This window comes from Natrix helvetica (genome assembly GCF_964273705.1).
Source record: "Natrix helvetica genome assembly, chromosome: Z".
Lineage (NCBI taxonomy): Eukaryota > Metazoa > Chordata > Lepidosauria > Squamata > Natricidae > Natrix > Natrix helvetica.
In genome coordinates, this window is record NC_138554.1 from 128,454,662 (window position 1) to 128,481,736 (window position 27,075).

General features: G+C 39.9%; 1 protein-coding gene across 6 annotated transcripts in view; it reads left to right on the forward strand.

Moving 5' to 3' along the window:
- The first annotated feature begins 1,899 nt into the window (after window positions 1-1,899).
- DIP2C (disco interacting protein 2 homolog C) overlaps window positions 1,900-27,075 on the forward strand; it is a 366,720-nt gene continuing 341,544 nt past the window's right edge. For all 6 annotated transcript variants that reach the window (XM_081932268.1, XM_081932270.1, XM_081932269.1 and 3 more), the window contains exon 1: window positions 1,900-2,587. In XM_081932268.1, coding sequence (XP_081788394.1) covers window positions 2,503-2,587 — 85 coding nt within the window. In that variant the 5' untranslated portion in view covers window positions 1,900-2,502. The remainder of the gene's footprint in view (window positions 2,588-27,075) is intronic.

Genomic DNA, 27,075 nt, shown 5'->3' on the forward strand with positions numbered 1-27,075 from the left:
TTTCAGTGGGTAAAGTTATAATTGTAATAGGGCAAACCTTTGATTTTTGAAGGATTTACAGTGTTTACCAAAATATGTGTGAGAATTTGAAATCTAAAAATTAACTACTCTCATTTTGTGTGCCTGATGTTTTCCCCAGAGTAGAATCAACCCTGTGAGATGGGTAGGGTTGAGTTGAGAGAGAGTGACTTGACCCAAGGTCACCAGCCAGCTTAGAAGATCTCTCCTAACCAAAGATTCTCAAAACGTTTGGGGTCCACTCTCAGCCTATCGCTTCCACGTGTTCCCTGTGATCAGCTGACCATACCAGATCAACATCACTTTTGTTTCCATAGGTTCTTTACCAAAATTGATGAGAGCTGAAACTGACTTACTGAAGCATTCAAATAATGAATGTAGTAGTTATGAGATTAATAAAATCCAGAAAATGAACAATACTGAACAGGCTTCAAATGCAATGACTGAGTGAAAATTCATATGTGAATCCATTCTAATCTGTGATCTTGTGCAATCTATAAAGAAAGGTGTAAATAGGAAATGCAACAAAGGTGGGAATCATATACTGTAACAAACGGTTCGCCCAGCACTAGAAATGTGAGCGTGCACATCAAAAAACACAGCAACTCACTTGCTGCACCGTCGACACATACATGCAGTATCAATAAACACTGCAATTTGCTCTCACGCACCATCCACGCATGTGTCAAATACACAGCGATATAGAATGGGATTATGCCCAGGCAGGTGGGCCGAGCCACCCGCAGGTCACAACTACTGGTTTGCTCCAACCGGTTCGAACTGGCAGCCCATCACTGAAATGCAATGATAAATATCAAAAACCTGATATAACTGAGTTTGGGGGGGTCTAATCATTTCTAACCTATTATTACTTCTATTATTTTTATTGAAGAGTATTGTTGAAAAATGTTGAAAAGCTTATGCTAAGCAAGTTAATACTAAGAGCTATTATTAAAACAGGAGGAAGAAAAAGTATTAGGTACGCTCCCTACCTTGAGTTACTTATAAAGTGATAAAGGTGGCATGGATGGATGGATAAATAAGCAGGCAAGCAGATCTTCTCAGTTGCTCTGGAAGGAAAGTAGATGGAGTAGAAAACAGCAAAGAAACAGATTTTGGTTAAACTTCTAGGAAAAATTTCAAAATGGTTATTCAGCAGTGGGGAAGGAGGTCACCATGGGAGGAAGATGGCTCTCCTTCACCGGAGCAGACACTTTTAACTCCATCCTGCAAAGTTGGTAGAACTTACATGGAGAAATGTGGTTGAGAAGACTGACCAACTCAGATCCTCTGGCTGCAGGATTATCCTGCCTAAATTTATCCTGCACTTTCATAACCCAAGTTTACTTTAAAGGCGTTCTGTCATCTCAGGATGCCTACAATCCTACTGCTTCATATTCATAAAACCATCTGGGGACCGTTTGGGTAGATGGTCGATGAAATTACCATCACCATAATCCTGGGGAAGAAATACCAGATGGAGAGCAGCGTTTCTTCACCGCTCCTTTTGCAACGTCTGCCGAATCCCACCGAACCCGGGGTAAAACCAGCGCGGTCCGGGGATGCGCCCACCCCGCTCCCCATTACACGTGTACACACACAGGCCACCTTCTCCGCCAGGACGGGGACCCTCTCTTCCCCGCGCGATATCTTTTATTATTATTTTTTTTCGGGGGAGCCTCCCCGTTTCCACGGACGCTTGCAGCTTGGCTAGCCAGCCGGCCGAGGGGGCCGGGAAAAGAGGAGGGGGGGCTTCCCCGGAGGCGCGCTTGCTCCAGCGCCCCCCCGCGGTCCCCGTTGCGCCCAGCCGGGTCACGTGCGCGAGTGACAGAAGCGAGCCGCCCCCGCCGCGGCACCGCAGTTCCTCGCCGCCGCGCGGCCGGGGTGGAGCGAGGGAGAGCGCGCTGCTTGCTGCTGCTGCTGCTTCTGCTTCTTCTGCTGCCGCCGCTGCTGCGCCCAGTGCGCGAAGCCGGGAAGGAGGCAGCGGCGAGGTTGCAGCGGGCCTGCTCGGCTCCGTGGCACCCCGCCGAAGTCTCGCCCGGATCGGGAGGCGGCGGCGGCGTTGAAGAAGCAGCAGCCGCAACAGCAGCCACGCCACCATGGCGGGGCTGAACTGAAGCGGCGGCGAGGGAGGAGGAGGAGGGAGAGCGCTCAGCATACCCTCCTACAGCCCATCCCTGGTGGAGCTGGGCTGGGCTGGGCTGGCGCTGCGCGTCGCGGGGCTCCTTCCCAGTTGAGCCCGCGCGGTCACTCGGGCACCCGAGCCCGGCGCGCGGGGTTGGGGAGGGCCGGGCGCTTTTGTGCTTTCGCCCCTCGGTCGCTCGCTTGCCCGTCCGCCCGCCTGCCCGCCTCTCCCTTTCCCGTCCTTCCTCCGGGGGCGGCGTGTTTGTGTGCGCGGGTCGCGAACAAAGACCCCCGGGCGCACCCGGCGCGGCAGAGAAGGGCGCGGGGCGAGCGAGAAGATCGCCTTCCCGGGAATCGACTATGGCGGATCGCAGTCTGGAGAGCCTCTCTCTGCCGCTGGAGGTGAGAGCGCGGCTGGCCGAGCTGGAGCTGGAATTGTCGGAAGGTAAGGGGGAAGCCGGCGCAGGGGTGGCGGGGCGAGACCTCTGCGGCCGGAGCCCGAGGTGGTTCCGTGGTGCCTCCTCGGGGCGCACGGCACTGCGCCGGCACCGGGCACCCTCCCCACTCCCCACCTTCCAGGAGAGGTCCGGCGGGAGAGGGAGCGCCCATCTTCCGCTGGGGGGGGGAATTGTGGGTGCTCCCCGAGCAAGAGAATCGGCGGGGCGGCTGGAGGGCGCGAGGCTGGGGTTGCGCGTAAATGTGTGCGGGCGCTACCTGGAAGGTGGATCTGTCTCCTCTGCAGTGTGCAAGGATCTCGCCATCCCGCGTGTGGGTGGGTGGGTGTGTTTAGATTTGGCATGTGTCAGTTGATTCTTGTGGGCGTCAGTTCCTCCTGGTATGTGGGTGACATCGCCAGAGAAATGGGGTGTGTATATGGTGGTGGCGTGTGTGTGTGTATGCGTGTGTATGTGTGTAAAGATTCCTGCTGAGATTCCCCCCCCCCCTTTCCTCACTCGCTCTTTTCACTTGGAGCTCTGGGTCCTAGGGGAGCGGAGGCAGCACTGCATTTATTCCTCCTTCTTTCTAGTTTCTTCAGAAACTGGTTATTAATGTCATTGCGCTGAAGGGGGGTGGGGGAAGTGATTCTCCATGGCGGCTGTTGTCTTTGCTAGCACCATTTGGGGTGGCTGTGTATTCAAGATATGGAAGGGGGTGTTCTCCTCGGTGATAAATCCCGTTTCCTTCTTCCTTCCTTCCTTCCTTTCTTTGGGGGGGGGTATTCTTCCTGCCACAGTGGTAGGAAAGATAGAAGGAAGAGGAGGAGATGTTGGCATAAGAGATGCTGCTCCAGCATTGTATGCTTTATTACAGAGAATGGAAAATCTTTAGGGCTGGGCTTAGGAGGAATCTCATCCTGCCAAGAGGAGGGTGGAGGGAATACAGTTTTGGTTTAAAGAAATCTCCACCAACACCATCACCAAAAGCGTTTCCTCCTACCTAATTCCTTTGCTCTTTGGGGTTTTATCTAGAGAAGGATCTAGTGGTTCCCTATTTAATCAAGTTTTGGATAGGCACCATCAGTGCCCGTTGAGTAGTTTTCTGTCTGATTATTCCTATCTATTCCAGAGAAAAAATAAAAGAGATTGTTGGGGGGGGAGGGGGCGAGGTGGTTGTGACTTATTTTCACGCTTTGATTGAAGATGGTGCAATTATTCAAGGTTTTGGTCCTTTATTGGGCCCTGGGAAGTTCCTTCTGCATTAAAAAAAATCTTGCAGATTTTTTAAGACTGTCTTCTTTTTCTCATTTGGCTAATAACCGTTGAATGGTGTGTTGCACGTCTTACGCAAAGAGTGGTGTGTGTATGTGTGTGTGTGTGTGTGGCTACGTGTATTGCAGAACCTTTTCCTTGTTGCCAGTCCAAACACTACGTGTTCCGAAGCTCACACATTTTTCGATCTGATTTGACGTATTTCCTTTTCCTAGCTGTATTTCTCTGGCTTGAGTCAAAATCTCCGCTTCTAGCCAATATTTCAAGTACTTAAGGAAAGAATGCTGGCGAGAAGGGAGGGGGATTTGTGATTTTGGAAAAAAAGCCTTCCTTTTCCTTTTGGAAAAGGTTTGTTCCCATCACATTTTGAAAGTCAAAGGGAGCCGGACTTAACTCTGCACTTCTCCAAAATAAGGAATGGGATAGTTTGACACACAGCCTACATTTCTTCCCTTTCTCTTTCCAATGTTTTCCCCCCCTTTTGTAACGGTTTCAGAAGGGCCTGTAGCCAGAAAGTTAAAAGCACTCATGCCATTTCCATTAGTGGGGAAGAACTGATGCATTTTTTTTTCTTTTAACACTTGGTGGGGGAGAGCAAGCCACTGGGACTGCTGGAGTCCTTTTGCATTCCTCTATCATGTAAAGGGCAGAGAAGAGGAGCAGCATTTGCAGCAACCATATTAAGGGGTTAAAGCAATATTGACTTATTCAGGTGTGGATTTGGTCTTTTTCTAAGATGACAGGGAGAGGCAGTGAATTGTGCACACAAAACCACACTTGTAGATCTGAATAGTGCATGTGTAAAAACAATGTGCTGCGATAGAAGCACCCTTGTAACCTGTCCAACTTGCAAGTCCAAAAAGATTTTCCTCCCAAAACAAATTATAGGAAATTCTGTGGTGGAGATCGGATGACTATTCTGTTCAGTTTCCAACTTCTGTTAACCCTGCAATCCAGCAGTCCTTATGGGGTAATGCAATCCTGTGACCTCTCCTCAGAAGTAAGCTGCACTGTGTTAAAAGAGATAATTTACTTTAATTTTTCTTGGGTAAATAAATACGTTTAAGGGGTTACCGAACAATAAGTAACGTTTAGTTCAGAGACAGTAATGCTGATGTGGAAAATATCTTTAGTTGGACCGATGGAGTTATTAAACTCCCGGCTTCATATATACATTTCTGAGTATATTTTGTTCCTTGCTTATTGAGTTTGAGAAGGTTTTCTTTTTCCCCTAAAGGCTTGTGACTTTACTTGGTGTTAATGAAGAAATGCATAACTTGCAGAAATGTTTTTACAGTATGTAACATGTTTGTGAATCAAGGTTTGCATTATTTGATCTTACTTATACAGCAATCCATGTTCATGACCCAGCAAATGGTCCATTCTAGGCCCCATGTAGGGATATAGGAAGCCTCTTTCTGAATCAGTTAATTGAATCATCTGCTTTGTTGTTATATTTCTGATTCGCACAAATCAACATCAGGATCTGGAGAAGTTGTAGGTTGAACCTCTGACTTTTTCAAATCTAGTTTAAGTTCTTACATTGTACTGTGATTTTTCCAGACACTGACATGCTAGTGACCCAAAATAGCTGCACTGGACTGATAAACGAGGCAGCATTATGTGACATTAAAAAAAAAACTTCTGTGACGAAACAGTGGGCACCGTCTCTAGCCAAATTAAAATTTGAATTAGCAATCCGAACATGATTGACTATATTGATTGACACATGTTTAATGCCCTACAAAGTGCAACAGGTTGTTTAGTTCTCTCCTTAAGGAATACCATTGTCCTGAATTGTTGGATAATATCGCCTGAAGAAAAAAATCCTTCAGCAATTTCCCACTCCTACTGAAGTCTTTTCTCTATCAAAACCAGTGGATTCCTGCTAGAGCATGGGTGTCAAACTCGCTGCATCACATTGCCGTCACGTGATGTTTCGTGATTTTTCCCCATTCACGGAGCTGGGGTGGGCATGGCCTGGGATGAGTGTGACTTGACACTTCTGGCCTACTTGCCACCAGTTGGACACCCTGTGCTGGAGAGACATATCGTATTTTTCTGAGTATAAGACATACCTTTTTCCCTCAAAAAAGAGGCTGAAAATCTGATGCATCTTATACACTGAATACAGCATTCTTTGCCTCCCGAAACTCTGCCCCCATCACCAAAATGGCCGTGCATTGCCTTTAGGAGCCTTGCAGAGTGCTCCTGGGGGCTGAGGAGGGCAGAAATGAGCGAAAAATTGGCCTTATTTATCCCAGTCCCCAGGAGCACTCTATAAGCCTCCTAAAGGATATGCATGACCTTTTTTTGACCAAAAAAATCACAAAAAAACGGGCCAGTTTTGGGAGGTCTGCAGAGTGCAAAAACCTTTTTTTTAAAAAAAATTCCCTCTTCAAAATCTTGGTGTGTCTTATACTTCAGTGCGTCTTATACTCTGAAAAATACGGTATTTCAAATGTCATTCTAGCTATTAACTCGAAGAATAATATTTATTTCACCAAATCCCTTAACTATAAAATAGGAACAATATGTTATGTTCCAGGGGACAAAAATAAAAGCTGTAAGTATTTTGGACCCTGATATTCTTTCTGGTGAAAAAGTGTTCAGATGTATTTTGTTCTCAGAATCCAAAAACTGTCCTTAAAGGAATATAATGAAGTTACATTGGCAGGTTTTATACATTACAATAAACTGTCATATAGTTTGCTTGACTTTCTCTTACAGTGTTACATGAACCCAACCATTATTATTTGTTGAATGTAATTTATTGATTGGGTTTATGTATAAAATAGCCATTTTTGCTTGATTAACAAACTAGATTTCCATAACTATGGATAGCTAGTGTGAAAGGCTAAGAATTGTAGTCTATATGGAATGATCCCAATTGGGGAAGATTGTAATGAAACAGACACTCATGATTTTTCTGTCTAACTTTGGAGATAGGTAGAGTATATATATATATATATATATATATATATATATATATATATATGTATGTATGTATGTATGTATGTATGTATGTATGTATGTATGTATGTATGTATGTAACGTTGCAAAGACAATCTCAACCTTACACGGCAAAAGACCCGAATACAACAAAACCAGCATATATATATATATATATATATATATATATATATATATATATATATATATATATATATATATATATATATAAACTGTATTCAAAAACTGCTGAATCTGAAATTCCCAACATTGCACGCAATGTGCGTGTAGATATGTCTTGTGGTACCTGTACATTTTCTGTTCCTCCCTGTCCTGCTTCTCCTTTTCTCACTACTTGTATCTTTCTATACATATTTCATTAAAAAGAAAAAAAAGGATAGGTTTCCAGAATCATAATTATTTCTGAAGATGACCTTCGATTGCATATAAGTCTTATAGAGAACTCTTAGAAAAGTATGAATGGCAATATTCAGAACTAGGGTTATTTTTCTAAACTGTGAAAATCCAAACAAGCTCTAGATGGCAGCAAGAGATAGAAAATTCAGCATCCTTTGCTCTTCACTGCCACCTTGTGATCACCTGTATTTTTTTTCACTGCCCAGACATAATAGATAGCCCAATTTATGTTTGGTTTGTACATTTCCTTCCTATCTAGACGAATGGATAGATAAATTAATGCAGATGGGGAGTATCTCAGGAGATTACAGTGGGTGTCCAGGGAAACCCTCAGCTGTTTGTCTTCTAATAAATTGTTTCTTCTGACTGACCACAATTACTGTGTCAGCCATCTTGAAAAAGGGCACTCTCCCTACATATGGCTAATTCTAATCCCAAATACTCCACTAGCCCTAAACTTCATTTATTTCACAACATATACTTAATAAATGCTAAACATTGAATTGAATGCAAGGCATAGCCCACCCTACATTAGATTGGCAGCCAACCTGTGTTGCCAAATCTAATGGCTCAGGAAAAGGAGAAAATGCATTAGATATGCTAAATGCTCCTTCTTCAGGAAAGCACTGAGGCATAATTTTATGACATGGCTGTAAACTTCACAGGAGTTAGTCATCTATTTTGAGAAGAAGGAAGATCTGTAAAACCTTGGATTATAGTACAGCAGCAGCATTATGATCTTTGAAGGAAAAGTGGTATTTTAATCGCATTACATGAAAGTTAGCCCGTATGATTACAGTGGAGTTTAATTTTGTGTTTTTACCTGTGTGGGTATAACAAAGCAGGAAGCATTGATTCTGTTCAGCCGTCTGACGTCAGTATCCTTTATTTAGTTAGCTATTTTGCTATTTTGCCTACTGCACTGCCCTGTTATAGCAACTCTAGTCAATAAGTCATAAAAATATATTTAGAACAGATAACCCAGAAATCCCTTAATAACCACATTAAATAATGTTGACATCATAAACGAAAAGAAATAAGATGCCAGATATTGTTTACTAGGAAAAAAAGCCTATTAAAGACTACGTTTTTTATTTTATTTTTAAATACCAAAAGTAAGGGTGCCAGGTACATCTGTGTGAGCACCGTGTCCTGGCAGTGTGGTGCCTGCCACTAAGAAGATCAGGTTTCTGATCCATATCCCACTTTTCTCCTGCAGGGGCCTTCCATAGAGCCAATATATCCATTGGTATAGGATGGATAGAATTGTTTTCTGTTTCTGTGCTCTGCTTGGGAATAACCTATTTCCAGAAATTTAGTCAGCCCCCTCACTAAGGGTTTTTCATAAGCTATTAAAACATTACTTCGGAGAGCCTTCGTGAGTGATGCCATCAATTCATTTACGTGTGATTTTTATTGATTTTTATATGCACACACACATACTGTGGAGACACTGTTTTATACATACATACATACATAGATATTTAAATGTATGTAAACCACTGAAAATTTGCCTAGGTTGTATGATGCAAATCAGATAAGGAACTGAATAAATAAATGATAAGGTGTTGGATAATGTAGCCCATTGCCATGTTGTAAATGACTGTGGCTAAATGACTTGGGCTTAGATGTTTATGGAAACCGGTGCAGAACAGGTGTCATTCTGCAATAGCTTTGGACAAACTAATTCTGTCAAATTTTGTACCGACTGAAGCTTCATGATCATTTTCAAAGGTTGCAGTAAGCCAGCTTTGTTTGTTTATTTATTTATGAAATTTATACAGCCTCCTTCTTGCTCATAGAGATTCTAGTCGGCTTGCAAACAATAAAGACACAGTATAGAAAAAGAAATAACACTACCCCCTGCAACAACACACAGTCAACTGAGCCATTTGATGGGCTCCATCCCACTCTGGGTTCCCCAGGCCTGAGGGCAAAACCAAGTTTTCAGACCCTTACAAAAGAGGAGGCAAATCTAATTTCTGAATGATGAGATACCAAAGAGACGGAGCCACCATGGAGAAGGCCCTTCTTCTGGGTCCTGCCAGATGTGCCACCTTAGGGAACCGGAACTGCCTCTCTGCTCTAGTGGATTGGATGGATGTGACCGGCAAAATGGTGTCTGGTGATAGACATACACTGCCTGATTCACGTATGGTTGTAACTGATGCATCAGCTCAAGCTAGGCAGACTTCCTGGAAAATTATGCAAATTGTTCTGTAGATTGTGAGAAATAAGTTTTGCCTACCCGGTTTCCCCAAAAATAAGACCTCCCCGGCAGTGGTGAAATTCAACTTTTTGGCTACCAGTTCTGTGGGTGGGGCTTGGTGGCATGGCAGGGGAAGGATACTGCAAAATCCCCATTCCCGTCCCACTCCTGGGGGAAGGATATTGCAATTTTCCAGTTCTCCAAACTACTTAAAGTTTCCGCTATCGGTTCTCCAGAACCTGTCAGAACATGCTGAATTTCACCTCTGCTCCCCAGATAATCAGCCCAATTGAGTTTTTGAGCTCATGCACTAAAATAAGCCCTCCCCAACTATAAGCCCTTCCCGAAAAATATTGCAACGCAACAGTAGCCATGAGGTGACCACGCTCACTGCCTCCTGCACATAAAAATAATAAGACCTCCCTGAAAATAAGGCCAAGTGCTTACTTCAGGGGTCATTTTTGGAGAAATATGGTAATATTTGTCAATGACAATTTGTCAGACAATTGAGTTTTATATTGAGCTTAAAGAAAAAGGCAATATTGTGGTATGGATTACAAATAGTTTGTATTCCAAAAATGAATGTTCTACCCTCTCAATCTCAAATAAAGCAAGTCTTTATAATCAGGAGAGCTAAACATAGTATATAAAACAAATGTGACACAGTGCATCACATTTATAAACAAAATACTCCCTTAGGAATACTTTTTAAGCTGCGTTGGTTTTCCGAGATTCATCCTTGAGGTGTTCCCTTAAAAGTAATAAAAAATCTCATTCGATTTTTAGGACAACCTTAGAATTCTTGATTTGAAGCAACTTTTAATTTAATTCATTATCTGGGGGAGAAAATGCTGTTTACATAGAGATATATAGGCTAGGCATTTGACAGAATTGCTGGAAAAGTTCTATTTTTATAGGCTGGTTTGGTGAAACTTTTGAAGTCCTGTTGGATTAACCATGTTGGAAAATCAATCTGGAATGAAGAAAATTATGGTAGTTCACCACCATTCTAAAGGCTACTTAGACGAAATTTCAGTTCAATATTCAGTATTTTTGAACCAGCATAAATTAATCCAGGAAAAATAACCTCTTATCCTTTGTATTTTTTTTAGAACTAATGTAACTATTATACTGTATTTTTTTTTCTTATTTGAAGATTATAATACATGAAATTGGGCCATTGTGATTAAAATTGTAATGAAAATTAGATGTAACTTTCTTTGAGCTCTTTATTTAATATAAAATACAACAGAACATTTCCATTTAAATTTGTCATTTGATGTTGTTTTTTTTCCACTTCTGCTGCTATTATTGTTTTAGGTTCTGTTTTATGTCACAATTTTTTTCAATGTTTTGTTTTTTTTGGGAGACTTTTAGGAATGGAGTAACAATTTTTTATTTAAAAAAATGACATTTGTGTAAGCAGAGGACAGAATCAGAAATCATTACCTGTGTGTTATACAGTTTAGATTTTTCTTTCAGTTCATTTGTTACAGAAATCTCCGTTGCCCTTCAGTCGTGTTCCTGAGTCTTTTAATATAAAATATTCAACACTTGGAATGCACTCAATCTCTTGAATCCCTAAAGACAGCAGCAGTGAGAAAAACAAGCCAGCCAGTTTATCAAACATAGAATTGGTCATAAAATTGTATTTGGCAATTCTTCATTACATTTATGAATAGAGAAATAGAGTTTCTCTAGGTCAGCTTTCCCAACCTTCCTCACCTATGGATGGCTTGGGACTTGTGGGAGTTGAAGTTCACATGTCTTAAAATTGCCAAGGTTGAGATACACTGTCCTAGCGAAGGAGAAATTCTTGAGCCATTTATGAAGCCAAGACTGCCCATTAGTGGGAATGGTGGAACCATTACTTAAGAACAACTCAGGTCTTCTGTTGGGAATTAATTGAAGTGTGGGAAGCTGGAAGGCTGTAGACTGTGAGAGAGATGCTTTAAAACAGGACATTCTTGTCCATCCTTTGTCCATCATATAATTAAATAAGTGTAAAAACATCACACTCCACCTATGCTGGTATCACCACAATTCCCATTAGAAAGAATTTCTAACAGCAAAGTTTCTTCAGTGAAATTGGATTAAGAACTATCAGTTAAGGAAAATACAGGATCATTTTTCTGCCTGATACTACAAAAATATTAGGAAGACTAAAGTGATCTGATCTAATTAAGACCATTTTACCTTGATACTATCTGGACCAGTTCCTCAAATTGGCAACCTTTAAGGGTTTTTAGACTTCAGTTTCCAGAATTGTCCAGCCGTACTTTCTAACTATATTGATTCAAAAGTCCAGATGTGATATTTTTAGCTCTTTGCCACCCCATCTAAGTAATATTGGGTTGGGAAAGGACTGTAAAATGTTGTATCAGGCAAGCTGGATTTAACACTTGCTAAAAGAGGAAACCTCACTGTTGTGCAGATGTTGTAATTCTATTTTTAGTTTATATTTTGAGTGTCTATAGCCTATTATGTCCCCAGGTTTTTCCTAAAGCATTTGACCAATTGTGATTATAATTAAAACCTGGACTAAATTTGGTTTTGTATCATTCCCAGAGTGAAGATTTTCTAAATATATAAATTAGCATAGCATGGCCATGTAGGGTGCTTTGTGATGCAAAATATCTGCTCTAGCATTATTACATTCAGTGGTTGGCTTTGCCCATTGAATTAAACCACAATTTTTAATTATGGCTCATTGCATAAGTCACAGTTGGATAGATTTCAACATCACACTAAAACAAAATTATGTTATGAATTAATGTGACATATGAGCCCAATTCCACCCATATATATAATTTGGTGTACCTCATTTCCTTTTACTTGTTTTTTTTATGGAGTGTACATTGCACGAAATTATGTGCCAAGTCTGACTTGTAATATGTGAGATTTACAATCTGATATTTCCTTGGCATTTAACCATACTTGAATTTAATAGAACAAGTATTATTTAAAAGTACCATTGAATAAGCCAGAATTCTACTTGGCATGACATTATGCCTGTTTGTCTTACGTGTGCATATACTTCTAATCAGGGGTATGCAATGCTTAGCATGCAATCTCTGAAAAGTATTTTGCAGTATGACTGTAGCACTTTTCTACAACACCTTAGAGTAGCTGTGTATTTTCCAGAGATGGTGCAGCAGCAGAAGAAAAAGGTACAGCTGTTTCTAAGGTGTTGCATACAGGTGCTAACATTCAGGTGTTGCATACAGGTGCTAACATTCCTGCTCTGAAGCATTATTTGATTATGGAATCCTAATCCCAATGCTTATTTTGTCTCCCCCCCACCCAAAAAATAAGACCCGGTCTTATTTTCAGGGAAACACAAGTGTATATATGCAGTCCTTGATGTACAACCACCTGTTTAGCAGCCATTCAAACTTATAACAGTGCAGAAAAAGTGGCTTATAATTGGTCCTTGCACTTCTAACCATCTGCATGGTCATGTGATCAAAATGTGGATGTTTGGCAACTGGCGTGTGTTTACCACAGCTGCAGTGTCCTCGGATCATATGATCTCCATTTGCGACATTCCCAGATGGCTTCCAATAAGCAAATCTGTGGGGTAATCCAGATTCACCTAATATGATTCACTTAACAACTTTGGCAAAAAAGATAGTAAAATCCAACATGACATGCCTTGGTTAGCAATGGAAATTCTGGTTCTAATTGTGGTCATACATTGAGGACTAATTATACCATCTGCATCTATATACAGTGACATACAGGTAGTCTTTGATTTACCACCATACTTGACCCCAAATTTTATGTTGTTAAGTGAGACATTTGTTAAGTGAGGTTTGCCCCATTTTACAACTTTCCTTACCACAGTTGTTAAGTGAATCACTGCCGTTGACAAATTAATAATCCAGTTGTTAAGTGAATCTGGCTTTCACATTGACTTTGCTTGTCAGATGGTTGCAAAAGGGGATCACGTGACTCTGGGACACAGCAATGGTCATAAATATGGACCAATTGCCAAATGTCTGAATTTTGATCACATGGTGATGTGGAGGCAGCAAAGGTCATAATCGTGAAATACAATCATAAGTCACATTTTTCAGTGCCTTTGTAACTTTAAACGGTCACCAAACGAACGTAAGTCGAGGACTACCTGTAGTTTAAAAAACTTTCCAAATGTACCCTCAGACCCATGATATTTAGATTACATCTTTTTAACTTCTCTAGAGAGAATAATTTGTTTTGGATTTAATAGATCCCATTGGAGTCCTGAATTGCTCCAGATTGGTTTGGCAACTTTTGCTTCCTCTCTATTCTTCTTCTTGCATTTGTTACGTGTCAGAACTTGTGATTCCTTCAGCGGTGGGGAAAGTATGGTCTCATTATACCAGAATTAGTTCTGTCAGCAAAAATAAGAGAGCTGTCCAGAAAGGAATATGGCTGGCATTATTCCATTTATGTATGTAGGAAGAGACCCAATCCACACACTTGGATGGATTAACTAGTTCAAGATAGAGGCCTTGGTTAGCTTTCTGAGACTTGCCAACTATATCTGTTTTAAGAATTGAAAATGTAAATAAGATATCATAAGCTCAATGATATAAACTACTGTATTTTTCAGAGTATAAGATGCACCGAAGTATAAGATGCACTAAGATTTCGAAGAGGTAAATTTTAAAAAAAAGGTTTTTGTATTTTTTGTGAAATATGGGGCATGCAGAGAGTTTGAGAGGCATGCAAAGTGCTCCTGGGGACTGGGGGGTGGGCAAAAATGAGCAAAAAAACCGGGGCCATTTTTTGCCAGAAAAAAAGTCATGCATAGCCTTTAGGAGGCTTGTAGAGTGCTCTTGTGGGTTGCAAAAACTAGCATTTTCTGGTAGTTTTTGCCCTCCCCAGCCCTCAGGAGCACTTTGCAGGCCTCCCAAACCCTCTGCATGCCCATTTTTGTGAAGGGCGCGGGGTTTTGGGAGGCCAAAAAATGCTGTATTCAGTGTATAAGACGCACCCAGACTTTCACTCTCTTTTTTGGGAGAAAAAGGTGCGTCTTATACTCCGAAAAATATGGTAACTTATTTCTGAAGTTCTAATTTTTCAGCAACACCCCTTAAATCATTACTCTCTTTCTCTGAAAAACGCAAGAGCAGAGAACAGGTATTATAGTAGTTACATCCCTGAATATTATCATGAATAGTAATGAGTAGTAGTGAAGGAATGCATGTGGGTAGATATGTGTGTGTGTTTGTTGGGAAGGGATTGTTCAAAGAAATAAATATTGTGCGCCTAGCTTTTTGCTTTAGCAAATCCTACAGATTTTACTAGACTTGATGAGAGGTTCTCAACCATTAAAGAAAGAAGCCAGCCTGTTCATTAAACCTGAATGCTTAATCAGATATCCTTTAAGCACAATATAAAGAATAAAAGTCCTTGAATAATTTATGTGGAAAGTAGATCCGCTAGATGAAAGAGGCCTTGCTGTTTCCTATTCACTAAAAAAAACATGGAGATGAGAATCTATATTTCACATAATGGTATTATTAATGAAAGGCGTGTGTGTGCTGAAATGGTACCATCTAAACCAGAGGTGGAGAACTATGGCCCCTTTATGACTTGTGGACTTCGGTTCCCATAATTCCTTTATGCTGCTTCAGGAATTCTGGGAGTTTAAGTTCACAAGCCATAAAAGGGTCATAATTCCAAACCCCTAATCTAAACCTCCTGTCAGAAGACAGAAAAAAGTTACCATATCTGGTAATAGCTGCATATACCAGATATACCTATGTATACAGTACTTGGTTTTTTAAAATGTGTGACTGGTTGACATTGTCCCAAAGAATTTGTTCAATATCTCAGAATTTCTTATTGATCTGTTAGTACTGCAAGGCATCAAGGATTATGACTACTAGGAATTATGTCTATTTTGCATGGTTATTCAAAAGAGTTCAAGTACCTTAAGATAAAAGGAAATTGTGATAATTGGTCTAAGCTAGCTTAAAGATAAAAGTTTTTGCCTTTCCAGTCATATCCTACCCTATGGGGCAGTTCTTCCTCCATTTTTTGGCTGAGGGAGCCAGCGTTGTCTGAAGATATGGCCAGCATGGCTCTACACCAAGATGCACAAAACGCTCTTATCTTCCCACTAAAGTGGTACCTATTTATCTACTCTCATTTACATGCTTTCGAACTGCAAGGAGCTGGGGCAAGGAATGGGAGCTCATCCTGTCGTGCAGCAGTCGGATCCTGAATTGGACTGTCAGCTTTAAATCTTATCCATTATTATTTCTATCTGTTCACTTATCATCCAAATTATTTTAGCCTGGAAAAATTGGTTTACCAACATAGATGCATTAAAAAAAACAGGTTAGTGATAGTTGAAATTATCTAAAGCTTTTGGGAATATCAAATAGCCAACCAGATTTAGATTTGTTAAGATTTGTTTTAGCACCAGATTCCCCAAGGTGGTGCCCTCCAAATGTGTTAGGACTCACAGTTTCCGTCTCACCAACCATGCTGAATGAAAATTTGGGGAAATGCAATTCTAGCATGTTGTATATGGTGAAAGCTTTGCCACAGAATTTGGATTCCATGGGGTCTTTAATCTTTTAAATGAATGGCATCTTGAGAAATATAATCCCTTTGTTTGACACAAGTTGGGTCCATTTTGTGATGTTGTTTTATGAACATATATTATTTTTCATGTTATATTGATACCTAAAACAGCATGTACATGTAATCCTCAAGTTCATTTGTTTAGCAACTGTTTAAAGCTATGCTGGTGCTGAAAAAGCAACTTATAACCTGTCCTCACACTTATGACCGTTGAGACTTCCCAGCCAATAATCAGAGTTGTTGAGGGAAGCCAGATTCATGTTATAGGTACTGATTTGCTTAACCATGGCAAAAAGGTTGTGAAATTGGTTGTGACTATCCTAAGTACTGCCTCGCTTAGCTATGGAAGTTCTGGTTCCAATTATGGTTGTAAATTGAGGACCACCTGTAATTGAGGTAGTTGGTACTCCTTGTAAATCAGTTATTTATTGCTCACCTTTTAGAATTACAACATAATCACACATTTACAGAACTCCCTGCCACCCTTCTGCCCAGTTGTAATATCATTGGGCTACGGTATTCAAATAAAATTAGCTTTGTATTCTAAGTGATAAATTAAAATATACTAAGATTGGTCTGTAAAGGCCTTTTTCACTGTTGTAACAATTGGGATTTGACCTATTAATTAAAACTGATCAAAGGAAATAATTTGACTTCATTTCTAACTTGGATAGCAGTTATAAAGAGTGAAGATACCAGTACATATTAAAATGTGCTTTTTAAAAATATTTATTGGTGTTTCCAGATGAGGCCTGGCAATTCAAAATACCTCTTAGCCGGTTAGAGAATCAGTGGTACGTAGATGTCTCCCTTAAGGACTATTGAAAAGAGTGCCATGGATAACTTCCAACTACACTATTGTGTTACATCACCACAATCTGTATCAACAGGATGTTATAGAAGAGCAGCTATATGTCCCAAAATGTATTTTAGGCCTCAAAGGTTTTCGTAATAAAGTACTTCTCTCACTGTGTGTGCATGTGTGTGAATAAATCTGTTTATGTATATTTGTGTGTACTTGAATTCATAACTCAGAGGTGCAGTATTTCTTCTGGTTTGACAGCTGGGCCAGCTGCACTTCATTCCTTTATTTCTTGCTTGTCTTTCTCTAAAGTAAACACCAAGGAAAAGATTAATGATCAGTATTCTTTTCTGATTTAATGTTTGTACATTAATTCTACAGTAACTGGAAGGCAAGATAATTGGATCTCCTGGAGAAAATGTTGCCCTCAGACATAAGGGGGCATGATAGACTTTTGAAGTCCGTGAAAATATATACTAAGATCTCTTCTTCTTTTTCCTTCAGAAATCAGGGATGCAGACAATTTCCCTGATGAAATCTGATCCAAAGTTAGTAACGGATGCTTAACCCAGCCACTTTTGTTGGGTGGGGGTCAGAGTAGCGGAAACTTTCAGTCTAGATCAGAGCTCCTTGTATTTTCCCCCTCTCCCCAAAAAACTACTCCATTATCTGGCTGTTGTTTTAGCCAATGCAAACAGGCACCATCAGTTTTGTTAGTAAACCAGCAGGAGGGCCCCTGTTCTAATTTGGAAATACATTGTACTTCGGGGTCCCATAACTGTTTTGCTTCGAGAGCACATTTGTTTAAACTCTTGACAAAGAGTGCTTGTTATTTCATTCTGAAACTACAAGGTAAACATGATTGGGTTCAAAGGAATCCACTCAGTGGCATTTATACCTAGGATTATAGCCTGTATAATACTGTATTGATGTTTCAAAGCATTTTGTTTTACAGGATTTACAATGTGTAACAGATGAGGTTCATACGTTGAAAATTGGGGAGCCCAACACATCTTCCCAAAATCTTTGGTTTCATCCAAAAATAGGTTCTACCAAAGTATTTGCTCGCTGGCCTTTTGCTTCCTTCTTCTTAGCTTGTAATATCAACCTGGCTGGTGCATATAATTAGTCCTTGACTTACAGCCATATTAGGGGCCGGTACTTTTTTTTCTAAGCAATGCAGTTGTTAAGTGACTTTCACCTAGGAGTTGCCACATATTACACCTTATATTAAGAATTCTGTGTAGTTTCTATCTTTATTTAAAAAGAAATCAAATGGTTAAATTGTTATCATATTCTGGCCCTACCTCTATCTTTTCTGTGCTGTAGCAAAGAATCTAAGAATCTGGAGGATTTTTTTCTCTCTCCAAATATTAGGATAAAAATTGTTTTTCTCAGATTTTTTTGATAAAAAATTATCTTTTTTATAACATTTGGAAGTGCCTGTTGAATTTCATATGGATGCTTCTAGAATACTTCCATATGATTCTTGTAGTATTAATAAGATCATGGGATAATAAGATAATAGAATAACAGAGTTGTAAAGGACCTTTGGAGTTTTGCTCAGCAGGAGACCTTGTACCATTTCAAACAAATGATTGTCCAGTCTCTTCTTAAAAACCTCCAATGATGCAGCATCCACAACTTCTGGAGGCAAGCTTTCCCCCTGATTAATTGCTGTAACTATTAGGAAATTTCTCCTTATTGTAGGCTGGTTCTCTCCTTGATCAGTCTCCATCCATTGCTTCTGCCTTCAGGTGCTTTGGAGAATAGGTTGACTCCCTCTCCTTTGTGGCAGCCCCTTAGACACTGGAAAACTGCTGTCACATCACCCAATCCTTCTTTTCATTAAACTACTAGACATACCCAGTTTCTGCAACTGTTCTTCATATGTTTTAACCTCCAGTCCAATAATCATTGTTGTTATTCTCTGCACTCTTTTCTAGAGTCTCATCATCCTTTTTATATCATGGTGACCAAAACTGGAAGCAATATTCCAAGTGTGATCTTATGTTAGCATGGCATTATAAAGTAGTACTAACACTTCACGGGATCTTGATTCTATCCATTTGTTAAAGCAGCCTAGGATTGCATTGGCTTTTTGGGTAGCTGCAGCACACTGCCGGCTCATATTTAAGTGACTGTCCATTAGGACACCAAGATCCTTCTCACAATTACTACTGATCTGATAACGAAATATTGACAACTGTGCAGATCTTTATCCAGTGAAATATACTCAAGTTGCTCCAACCTGTAGGACTTATGACCAAAGTGGCTGAGATGTTTGTAAGTTTTCATTAATTCTGGAAGGTACAAGGTTGGGAAAATTGATCTTGTAAATGAGGCAGTTGGCAATTAATAGGGACATTCATGGACAGACAATGCTAATAAAAAGTTTGTTAAAAATACAAGACTTTTAATTTAGACCTTAGTCCATATAAATCAGCAAAATGTCAATTTATTCTTTTGGAGTTTAGCATGGAAAGGAAATGTGGCGGAATTCTGAAGAGTAAGTGGCCAATTATATATGAGCTCTTGGGTTCCTTGGAATTGTCTTCATTTGTGGCTAGGTTATTTGCTTCACACATGAAATAATTAAATGTATTCATAGCTTTCTTTTGAAATCTCACAAATATGTTGATATCTACTCCTTTACAGACTTTCTTTGGTGAAGAAGGGGATTTTGGAAGGTGCCAGGTGAGAGGCATATGTGAGATATATAAATTCCAAAACACAAAATGCTTCAACTTACACAAAATAACAGGTCTGTTTTATATTATAATATATTGAGAATTTTTATGATACAATACTCCTCTTAGATTTGAGCTGAACCAGCTGGGATTATGTGGAAGGTATGTCACTTACCAAGTCTAAAAGTAGTTCTGAATTGAGTTAAGAATTTTTAAATGTGCTTTTTGGTTAATACTTTCTCTTTCTGAATATTGGGATTTTCAGACTATCTGTGCCACCCATAGAGGCACCTTCATTTGCAAGGGTTAGGGTTAGAGGTGACAGCAAATGATAAATATTCCTCATGACATGGTTTGGGGCAGAGTTGATGATGAGATCTCATCATGCATATTTTGTCATGTGAAAATTCTTGGCTTGCTCTGAGCAGCCCTACACACTGGTGATTGAATTATCTGGTAAACCAAAACGCTACGGGTTCTTTGAAGTGGTATTTCCCTGTTAGCTGAAGTAAGAAATACAGAATTAGTATGGTAAGTAGCTTGAGCGTAACTAAGCAACACTGTAAAAACAGATAATTACAGGGATACATACTTAACAAATATTGTAACTCCTGCATACATTTACATAATATGTCTTAAAATGTATTTTGGCTGTCTTTGTGGGCATAAATCTGTTCTTCCTAATCCAAAGAAGAAATAGTATATAAATCAGTGAACGTTACAAGCCTGTCTTATAAAAATCTTTTCTCAATGACTTCTTCAGCTGCTCGCCTACGCAGGTAGTCAACTTGCAGTCATTCATTTGGTGTTCAAAGTTACAACAGCATTGAAACAAGTGACTTATGACCAGTCCTCACACTTATGACCGTCATAGCATCTCCAAGAGCATGTGATCAAAATGTGGTCGCTTACATCCTTCCTAACCAGCTTTTGACAAGGAAAGTCCAGCTTCCCCTAACAATTACCGTGATTCGCTTAGCATAAAAGGTCATAATATCAGGCATGACTTACTTAAGAGTTCTGGTCCCAATTGTGATCATAAGTTAAGGAGTTCCTATATTTATATTTGCAATAAAAGCACTCATTATTAAAGGTATTTGGGTAGTTAGGAGCTGCCTTTTAATCTTGTAGAAAGTCCGCAACCACCCTCCTAGAAGAATGAAATATTTTGAGGAATAAGTATAAGTATAATCTTTATTGTCATTGTACTTAAATACAACGAAATTGGTTTTTACCTCACTGGTGCAAAATTATAGCAAAAAAAAAAAAAAAGAAAGAAAAAAAAAGAAAAAAAACTAGCATGGAGTGATTGTGGTTGTATTTAAAAGTCCCACAGCCCAAGGATAGAAACTATCTTTAAACCTCTTTGTTCAGCTGGCTATACTTTGATCTCTTCTGCCCAATGATAGAAGTGTGAAGAGACACTGACCAGGGTGTGAATCATCTCTGAGTATCTTCCTTACTCTGCTAAAGCACGAGATCTGGCGATGTCATCCAGTGGTGTCAGAGGGCAACCAATGGTTTCTTGTGCCGAATTGATCACTCTCTGTAGGGCCTTCCTGTCCGCAGCAGTTAAACCAGCATATCATACTGTAATGCAATATGTGAGGACACTTTCTATGGTGAACCGATATAAAGAGGTCATCAGCCGTTGTTCCGCCTGATTTTTTCGTAGGACTTTAAGGAAATGAATAAGGCAGAATATTATATTTCCCTAAAGGGAGAAATGGAGAAACATGCTCTTGGAGACAGAAAGCACCCCCCACCCACCTTTCTTAATAGTCCTCAGCAGAGGTTAGCACTTAAGAAATAAAGAGGTTATTGTGAACTAGATAGCTCCATTCATAACCAAATACCTTCACTCAAGATCCAACACAGGGCAAAGCCATTAAGCCACAATAGGAATTGCCCAACCCCCTTTAAGACAGACCCTTGCATTGCATCACCCTCTGAAACTTCAACTAAACTTAACTTGGACAAATGCCTAGGACAATGATGGCTAACGTTTTTGCCATCACGTGCCAAAAGTGTGTGTGTGGGGGTAGTGCGCATGTGTGCCCACACCCATAATTCTATGTGCCCTCCCCCTCACACATGCGCATGCATGTGAAAACACCTGCGCATGCGCGCGCAACACTCCCCCTGCTTTTGACGCGTGATAGCATGGTGGACCCGTTTTTTGCCGTCCCCAGGCTCAAGAGGCTTTCTAGGAGTCTGGGGAGGGTGAAAACTGCCTCCCCTGGAGTCTCCCTGGAGGCCTTCCGGAGGCCAGAAACAGCCGATTTCCCGACTTCCGTTTTGCCCATTGGGCTGTTTTTCGCCTTCCTGAAACCTCCGGAGGGTGAAAAACGGCCCAACACGCAAACTGGAAGTTTGGGAATGGACTTCCGGGTTCAATGTTGGGTCGTTTTTCTCACTATGGAGGATTCAGGAGGCTTCCCTCCTGAAGGGCGAAAAATGGGCAAAAATCAAGGCCGAAGTCAGCTGGCTAGAGTGCGCATGCATGCGGGAACTGACAGGGCAACCTCTCACCTGCCTTCAGTAATGGCTCCGTGTGCCACCTATGGTACACGTGCCATAAGTTCGCCACCACGGGCCTAGGATTTGTACTTTGTCTATTGTCAGATTCCCATGGCCCCATAGGAATCTGACAATAGTCAATAGAACACATTTTCTTGCACAGGAACAAGAAGTTCAAGTGCAAAGCTTAAAGAAGCTATAAAACCCAGGTGGTTCTGCCTCATCAATAAACCATCTTTCCAATCAGCCTCCATGTTTCCAGTGTCTTCCTCCCAGCTTGGAACTTTCCAGATGGATATTTCTTTCCACAATCTCATTGGCAGATTTCTGTTTTGATGTTACTTCTATAGCACATCCATATCAGTTGTGCTATAATTTGTAGACCCAGTTGATTTGGAGATCTTTGGCAGATTCTAATATACGTGACTAATAGGGTTACTAATTTTCTTGAATATTGTTTTTCTCTAATGATAGCAGTAAATTAATGGATTTTTTCCATTGTAGTTATACAGGTTCTCTGTTTTCTGTTCTAAAACCAGATGACCAATTTGTAGATGATTATGTAAATTTTCATAGGACACATTGACCCTAATGTGTATGCAGTTTGATATCTATTTAATTTATTTGCATACTTTTATATTAACAAATGTCTCTCTTGGGAGTAAAACCTCTTTGCTGTTACACAAAAATATTTCTTTGTAGTGAATTTTACTTTAGTCTTTCTATCTGAGATTGAACTGCTTGTCAAATAAGAAAACATTTTTGCTATCCCTCTTTAGTGTGGCTTCTCATGAAACCATCTGCCCTTCTCCATTTTTGGATCTTTTCCAGGATGCTTTATCTGTACATGGCAGAATGCCATCCTAGTTCATTTTCTGAACTGGTTGGGCTTAAGTTTGTATCTAAATCAGTGTTTCTCAACCAAAGAAACTTTTAAGATGCGTGGACTTCAACTCCCAGAGTTCATAGCTAGGAAGTGAAATCCATACATCTTAAAATCCCTGAGGTTAATGAACACTGATTTAGATGTTCTGCCTCTGGCAATTAATCCAAATTTATCATCCCTTCCTCTGTAATCCTTTCTCTGCATATAGATTATTGTGCTTGTCCTTGTCACCAGCATTCTCGTCATGTTTTCCTCTGCAGCAATTTGTGAGAAATTTATCATACAGTGTAGCACAATGATGGACAATATGTGAGATTGCATTGACAAAATTCAGTATGAATTCCTGTCCTACCCCCCAGCCCCACCCCAGTACATATGGCGATAGGGCTACCAAACCTGGGCTGGAAAAATCTGGACAGTCACAAAGTGGCAGCAAATAGTTAGAATTCTTTATTTAATATAGAACTGTCAGTACATTTGTGGTATCCTTAAAATAAGCCCTCTGGGAAGCAAATTGTTGTTACATCCTCCATTAAACTCTCTGTCTCAGTTCTTTAAAAATGTGTACCTATTCTGTACCCAACTCTCGTACTTACTACAAATAGTCCTTGACTTATGATTTGAGCCCAAAATACTGCTGCTAAGCAAGGCAGTTGTTAAATAAGTTGCGCCCCATTTTGCGACTTTTTACCACAGTTGCTAAACAAATCACTGCAATTAAGTGACTCACGCTGTTGTTAAGCAAATTTTGTTCTCCCATTGATTTTGCACATCAGAAGCCAGCTGGGAAGGTGTATGAATGGTGATCACATGACCCCAGGATAGCGCCACTGTCACAAATACATGCCAGTTGCCAAGTGCCCAAATTGTGATCATGTGACCATGGGGATGCTGTTGTAAGCGTGAAAATGGTCATAAGTCACATTTTTCCCAGTGCCTTGTCACTTCAAATGGTCACTAAATGAATGGTTGCAAATTGAGAACTACCTGTACTTAAATTCATTTAAAAAATGATGAAAGGGGTCAAAATTTAGCTCCAACCCTTCTGGTGATAGCCTCACCTAGTGGTGAAATTCAAAAGTTTTTACTACCGGTTCTGTGGGCATGGCTTGGTGGGCATGGCAGGGGAAGGATATTGCAAAATCTCCATTCCCATCCCTCTGGGGCCAGCCAGAGGTGGTTTTTGCTGGCTTTCCGAACTACTCAAAATTTCCGCTACTAGTTCTCCAGAACCTGTCAGAACCTGCTGGATTTCACCCCTGGCCTCACCATTTGGTGATGTGGCCTATTGTGCATTAAGTGGTTGAGAGTTGAGTTGTGGTCTCTGTGATCCAATAAAAGCTGCAGTTTACAAACAGATTAGTCACCGAGCAGAGTGACTTAAATTGGTGAGATTGTGACTGTTTTCACAAATTAGATTAATCCCTGTCTTGGTTCATCATGATTTGTGAAGTAAATCACAATTGACTGAGGTCCCCCCTCCCCCCCCCCCGATTTTAAGATTAAGACTTTGTATAAAGTAGCTGACTCTTAACAAGGGCATGCACAATTTGTTTTGCCACATCATAGTATCTTAAATAATCTCTCGGTGTGTATACAGACACACCTACGTTGTATATTTTGCAAATGTTTGAGGTTAAAGAAATGGGAGTTTCTAGGTGTAATGATACGTTCAAAAGACCTTGGGAGATAGGGAAGAAGAGATGCAGGGAATGATCAGATAAGAAAGGCTATAGACCTTGACTCCATAATAAGAAGGGAAGGAGATTTAGAAGGGACCTTCCCTAACTTTTTGGATGATGGTGGGATATTTGTGCTTCCAGACTTCTTGCAAGATTCTGTTAATATAGCCTTACAACAACATACAGTTAGTCCTTGACTTATAACTGTTCCCTTCGACGGTATAACGGCATTAAAAAAAGTAAGTTATGACCATTTTTCACAATTATGACCTGTAATTTACATTTGTCTGCTTGACAATTGACTCACATTTATGACAGCTGCAGTGTCCTGGGGTCAAAAAATCCCCTTTTGATAGCTTCTGAAAAGCAAAGTCAATGGGGAATCCAGATGCACTTAACAAACGTGTTACTAATTTAACAACTGCAATGATTCATTTAACAAACGTGGCAAGAAAAGTCGTAAAATTGGACAAAACACACTTAACAAATTTCTCACTTAGCAACATAAATTGTGGTCATAGGTTGAGGACTACCTATAGTGTTAGCTCATCTGGTCATGTTTTATATCTGATCTTCTTAGCAAGGCTGACACTAGGCCTTGCCAAGGCCTTAACACTAGGCCTTGATCCTATGAATAGATGAGATGGCAAAATTTATGATCCAGTATGCCCAGTATGGTTTAGTTTAGTTTAAATAAGGCCCTTAATTTCCAAAATATTTACCTAATGAAGCCTATTTTGCTCAGAATAAAGTACAATTTACATTTGTTTAATGATCCTTTGAGTCTGGCATCTTGTTTGTTAAGTGAAGGGGGGGTGTCATTAAATAAAACCAGAACTGTGCTTACAATCTTATTTCTTACAGATTTGTGAAGGTTGTTATATTTAGTTGTAAAGTTTCTTTTTCATCACCATTAGGTAGGATCATTTGAATAATACTACTTGCACAGTTCTGATTTTTATTGGTATCGACCAGACAGGTGTACATTAAACATTAGTTATAAAGACTTGCATCTCCTTTTATGTAGAGGCAATATTAAAACAAGTTCTGTTTCAGATTTCAAATTCATATCTGCATGTTGACAGATATTTCATTGTTCGGCTATATAATCCAGATTATGAAATAGCTTTCAATCACATTTGAATATTTATGAAAGCAGCTGCTATGTAATTGGTACAGAAAACTCTCCTATCTCTTGTCCTGTGCCTCCGTTTATCAAGCTGAAATGGGAGGATAGAAGAAAGGAGGGGGGAAGCCCCCCTCCCCAATGGTCAATGTAGGCATTTTTAAATACTAAGACTACATTTCTGCAATTGCCTAGAGTTGAATTACTATGTAGGATATTGAGTAAAGTTTTGAATCAAACTGATTTATCTAGCACTTTTCCCGCAGTAATCAGCACTCAGATCAGCATAGATTAACTCCAAGGTTAACTTCAGACTAACAATTAAGTAAGAAATACCCCAATCAAGAAACTGCCAAAGAACCATTAGTAAATAGCTCAACCAAAGAATCTTTAAGACCACCCACCCACCCACCCACATAGACAGGCAAAGCACCAGAATATAAACTGACAGCAAACAGCACTCCTTAGTAACACTGATGATGTTACCTATGATGTTAGGGTGTTGAAACATTTGCAAGAAAACAAGCAAGCTCAGAGGACACCAAAGACCCCTCATTTGATCTCTGAGCTACAAATATTCTCCTTTATTGGTAAAACTGATTTTGCATAATGTTGTCTTGGAATCTTGGAATATTAATTGAGTTGCTTTTGATACTGCAGGAGATGATGAGGCTGAGCCAGAGAGGGGTCAAATGCATCATAAGTCACGAGTCGCTGTGCCCGCAAGATAGAGCCCACCTTAATGCCTCTCTTCTCTCCTGCTCATTTCCTTTGACTGTGGGTCGAATTCTTCTAGAGAAGTACGCTTGCAATAAATCTTTATACTCATTTAAACTGCCTGAATCTCCTCATTTCCCTGTGGTTAAGAGATACTAGGAAAAGGTATTCTGATAATATGGAAAAATTCTAGGCTGACATGCAGACCTTTATTTATTTATTTATATGCTGCCCCTCTCTTATTAGTAAGAACTGTGGTCAAATTCTGACTTGGTTTCAAATCGCTTTACATAACGTAAGAATTCTGCCACCTTCTAATAACTATGTTAAAGTCCTAACTATGTGGATAATTTTTTCTTAGTGATAATGAGGGAATAAAAAAAAACCAATGCAGGTAACTGTGGGAAATGTAAGTAATAAACTATTAATATGTGACAAGCTGTTGATATTATTGCTGTTATATAACAAGTAGAAATAGAGAGCTCAAATATATATGGAATTTTGAACTTTCTTCACAAATACTTTGAAAAATTCTCAATTGAATATTCTTTTGAGTAATCTTGAAAGTTAAATGTTCCTTGTTCAGTTCATAGCTTTGTTAGGTATTATACCAGTAAGAAAACAAGAGATGTTCAGACAGA